Below are 5,259 nucleotides of genomic sequence, written 5' to 3'. Positions count from 1 at the left end.
AATTAACTAAATCATAAAAAAAATTATGAACATTAACAACACATTCAAATTTCAGTTTCTTCCTCTTTTTCTCTTTATTTTATGACTTATTACTATAATATCAAATTCATATACTTATAACAAAAAAAGGAAAAACATTGACAATAATATCAAATTCATATATTCAAATTACTAATGCCGTTTACAAAATATATAACCTAATAATTTTTAATTAACTTTTAATGATAATTAAAATGTTATTTATCAAGTAATGACGCATTAAGAAATTACTTTACTTTATGTTATTTTTGAAAACGTTTTTTCATTTTCCAACTCATTAAACTTCTCAAATTCCCAACCCTAATATATTCTCCATCAGTAATGTTATTTTCAAAACTTCCTCTTTCTTTTCAAAACCTTTTTTCTTGATGTTACTTCAGTATTACAAAAACAAAGCATTAAATATAATAATACTTTTTAGTCGAATTACTCTACGTTGTGCAAAACTATTTAATTGTGATGGCCGTCTTGTATATACTTTCAAGTCAAACTAGAATCACTGATTCATGAAGGAATCAAAATGCAAAATTAAAGAACAGAATTTGCATAAAGACATGATACAAGAAATGTTTCTTGAGGATGTTCTTGAACCAATGAGAACATGTCTTGGATCTTCCTTTCGTTCTCAATATCCACAGAATTAGTACTCAACATGTCTTGAGGTTTTAGTCTATTGTTTTCGAAGAAAATTCCTGAACCAATGCGCAGAGAGCTTATGGTGTCTTTTCAAATTATCCTTGTAATCGATGAAGTTAATTCCAAAGCGCAAGGTGTAGCCAGCACCCCATTCGAAGTTATCCAGAAGCGACCATGCAAAGTATCCATGTACTTTCACCCCATCCCTTCAAACCAAAACCCAACAAATAATAAACCAGTTAAAAACGTAGAATTTAAATCATGGAACAAGTAAAGAGAGTTTCACTTACTTTAATGCAGTTGAAATGTAATAAAGATGGCGATAGAAGTAGTCAATTCTGTAAGTATCCATCAGTGCCTCTTCAAGTGACAGTGTTGGATCATTGGTCTCGTCCATCCCTACAATTTAAGCATGAGGAAGTTTTTGTTTCTTAGAAGTTGATTTTTCTCTTTATTTCTAGTTGACGTGAATTTCTATCATGTTCATTAAATCAAATTTCATGTTTGAAGTAGTATAAATGGAAACGAATAGGAGAATACTAAAGTAGTACCATTTTCTGTTATGTAAATTACAGGGTTTTTATACTTAATCTTGATGTACAACAACAGTTCTCTAAGTCCCCTTGGATAAACATATAGCCAAGATGAAGCAGCCTGCACAGAGATGATGTTTCCTTGTTATTTCATCATACAAACGACTTGATTTTACTTATCAGGTACACTGAGATGGCTAATTTTTTCGATATTATAACAGAAATGAAGAAGAGTGTTACGTACCCTTGGTCCAATTGGTGACCCGTTACGTTCAGCTGTCATAAGTCGGAAGAATTTTGTTTCCATTTTTTTGAAATGCAGAATAAAAGGCAGTATCAGTAATTAGTTTTTCTAACAAATTATCCACTCTTTAAGGTATTTTACCTTAATTAAAGATAAAAAAAGAGAGGATATGATGCATAATTCATGATTAAGATTTGCAACCAAAGTATTCTTACTTGTAAAATTGACTCTAGTATCTTGGAAATAGCTAGTATTGCCTGAGTTATTAATTGGCTGGGATATGTGAGCAGCATAATTAGTTGTNTAGTAATTGAGTCCAATAAAATCAAACGAGCCAATAAGTAGCTTGGATTGCTCTTCTGTGAAGTTTGGTAATCGGCTTCCCAGCAGAGAATGCATGGTTTTTGGATACTTTCCTCTTGTAAGTGGTTGCATATACCTGAAATGAAGCCAATTTAGAAACATCAAACTAACACAGGCTCAAAGAGACAGTTTAATAACATTACTTAAACTTTACCATCCAAACATGAAATCAAGAGCTCGTTTGGCAGCTCGATCATCTAATGTGTCATTTGAGAACGGAATAAACCAGTGACAATTTAAGCTGATGCCTATCAAACCCTTTTGAAATGCCTGCTCACATTCAGAATGAACAGCAGAACATGAATTCTACTACTAACACATTCAATCATAGATAGACAAGAGTTAAATGTTTAGGTGTTGTTAAAAAATAAACTTCTTCATAAGTACTTGCAGGAGAAAAAGGGCAAGGAAAAAAAAATGAAATAAGGTTTTGTGGTAGTGCACCTGATAATTGGTTTTATAAACTTTGACAGCTGCTGCATGAGCTAGCAGTTGGTAGTGTGAGCTCATGTAGGGCTCTGAGCCCATACTGTAACTCCATGGCTCATTAAAAGTAATCCAATGTTTCACTCTATCTCCAAATTCCTTGAAGCATAGCTCTGCGTAGTCTTGAAAATCGTTTCTGCACATAGAGATGACTATTCAACTCTGATGAAAATTCAATCTATATAACCAGGCAATTATCTATAATTAATGTCTAATATTCTACATCTTGAATGCAAATTTGTGTTTTGTAACTCACACAATACGAGGGCTTAAGAATCCACCGTATTCATCTTCTAAGGCTTGGGGAAGATCCCAATGGAAAAGAGTCACAAATGGCTGAATATCTGGATTAGTAACATTCTCATTATTATGAACATGTCAATATATACACACATGTACGAATACAGAATGGATAGTATGTATGACCATTAGCCAGCAGTTCGTTGATGAGATTGTTGTAATATTTGATTCCTTCTTGGTTTATATCCGAGCTAATGTTTCCTTCTGCATATTTTCACAGCAGTGTAAATGCTTTTTTGACTGATTGAAACCTGTAAATACAATACTAATTCCAACTTTGCTTACTTGGCAATATCCTTGACCACGAGATAGAGAATCTGTACGCATCAGTGTTCATATACTTCATGATCCCAACATCTTCCTATATGAATTTTGTTTATGATAAATTATAAACAAAACCAGTAAGTACTGATGCAATGCTGTTTGAATTAGAGCCATTCTTGCATAGTATGTGCTTATTAAACCCAACCACTCAATGCCTCAAGATAAAACATAACAGTTTTAACAAGGACTTTGACATCTCAAACAGATTAAACCAAAACCAAAAATATATTATCCACAAAATTAGACCAAAACAAGCTATTTTAATATCATACTCTTTTTCCCATACACTCTTTGATCGACTGAAATTCATATAGATCACTCTAGTTTAAGAACAAAATTCACTATATGTAAGAAACTGGACTCATTTAATAAGTTTTTAGGCAATAGGAGAGATACTAGTATTTCTGATAAATAAACAAGAATAAAATAGAATTAACAAGACACTGTGAGTGCAGAACAAATCTTGTTTGGATTGTACCTTATAACGATGATATTGATCGACAGCTACATCTCCATTGCTTCTATCAGATATATGTTCTGTTTCCAATTACAACAATTGGTAAATGAAAGAAAACCATACACATTAAAACTGCCATTGCCCAGAGGAAGTGAATTAGTGGTTATCAGATCAATATGTTGATTGAGCCTTCAAATTTTTCTTCTTAAATACCTATTCAATTACAAATGTTTTTCTTAAAAATCTTTCTAATCTTCACTTTTAACGGGGATTAGAAGAGCCACTTTTCATACCATAAAATGACATTACAATACAACCAGTCAAATTTTACACACAAAAAGTGGGAACTCCAGTGTATGTTCCTTATCTTCAGCTAATACAAGTTTTATACTGATATATCATCAAACAATCTAATCCAGTCACGAACTTACTTGATTTTCAAACTATGGACACTTTTACACTTAATCTTTAGTTTTCACCAATTACATCAACTCACATTTCTAAATGGCTAAACTAAATGAATATAGATAACAACCAAAACAGATAAGGTAAATCAAACACCTCTTCATCTTTCATCCAAATTATTCAGACGATCATATAGAGATACCTGGATGTTTATGAGAAAAGGTATCCCATATGCTTGGCCCTCTACCTCCTTCATTTGCAGCACCTTCGTACTAAATTACAGACACAACAATTATTAATTATACCATACAAATCTAACATTTCTAACAACCTTAGGGAGATTATATGACATGGTTCTTAGTCTTTTAAGGGATTCTCAACAGCAATGAACAGTCAACAAATACTCTAGGATACTAATTTCCATAAGATATTTATGCTATAAGTTGATATAGTGATATATATACAAATAGAATAGGAGACTAAACATTAATAATGTCCAATAACAATTTGATATTGAGTAACAAAATAGATCTTACAAAGAACAAATTTTAAGACTTTATATGACTTGAGTCAATTTTAAATCTAAAGCTGCTTTATTTGTAGTTGATAAAGAAGTCCGGTATAAGAGTGAATCGAACAAAATGATACCGACCTGGTAGGCTGAGGAGGCAGTGCCGAAGATGAAAGCTGGGGGAAAACTGGTCCTATTAAGAGAAGAAACATCAAGAATGGGCGGAACAGCGTGTGTGATTGTAATGGAAAAGGTTACAAGGAGAGTGAAGACTCCAAGATGGAGAAGAAATTGATAGCCACTGAATATCATATCCTTGTTCATGTTCAGTGAAGTCTCTGTATACGCTTAATTTTGTTGATTGAATATACTCATACTGTTACATACTAACATTCATTCCAGAGAAGGAAACTGATACGCAGGTTTTGAGTTTTACATTTTAAAATATTCATTATTCATGTCCTCCACTACTGGCAGACACAATTTAAAACACGCACGTTTCAAAACATGTCTTCCTGTTCCAAGACATTAGTTTGAGAAAACTTTGAAGGGGTTATTTCTTTCCACAACACCTTTTTTCTTCCCGCACCTCCCTAAATAACAATATCCCATTTTACTCCTTCATTAAAAAAAATATTAAAAGCCCTAAAAGACTCACGTTTTCTTCTTCATCCTTCCCTCAACTCTTTCAACTACTCCCTTACTTTACAAATCAGGAACAATTGAAAGTCGTGGTCATTTTTCATGATTTTCGTTCAACATAATTATAAAAAAATTATAATGATTTCACTTTTTGAAGTTTTGTGAAGAATAATCACCACGATTCATGATAATCTTAATTAAAAATTCATCAAGACCGTTTGATGCAAGTAGAAGTCCAAGCTTGCCATGTGCACAAAAAGAGAAATTGAACTCAGTGTCACCCAATTATAGTCTTTTTTTATTATAAGGGTATGGGTAG

The 5,259-nt window shown here is 32.5% G+C and overlaps 1 protein-coding gene across 1 annotated transcript; it reads right to left on the bottom strand.

Moving 5' to 3' along the window:
- Positions 1–478: 478 nt before the first annotated feature.
- On the bottom strand, positions 479–4,774 carry LOC106753914 (beta-glucosidase 12). Its single transcript, XM_014635800.2, has 13 exons — positions 4,440–4,774; positions 3,990–4,059; positions 3,404–3,462; positions 2,887–2,962; positions 2,728–2,805; positions 2,558–2,645; positions 2,260–2,437; positions 1,970–2,085; positions 1,668–1,891; positions 1,453–1,484; positions 1,227–1,329; positions 966–1,074; positions 479–881 (listed from the first exon to the last, which is right to left on the bottom strand). Exons 1-13 carry the CDS (start codon positions 4,620–4,622, stop codon positions 710–712), a joined length of 1,488 nt encoding a protein of 495 aa, XP_014491286.1. The 5' UTR covers positions 4,623–4,774; the 3' UTR covers positions 479–709.
- Between the last annotated feature and the right edge of the window lie 485 nt (positions 4,775–5,259).

This window comes from Vigna radiata, chromosome 2, assembly GCF_000741045.1.
Source record: "Vigna radiata var. radiata cultivar VC1973A chromosome 2, Vradiata_ver6, whole genome shotgun sequence".
In the NCBI taxonomy this organism is placed as follows: Eukaryota; Viridiplantae; Streptophyta; class Magnoliopsida; order Fabales; family Fabaceae; genus Vigna; species Vigna radiata.
The sequence above is the reverse complement of the archived record's forward strand: the minus strand, read 5'-3'. Positions and strand labels throughout refer to the sequence as shown.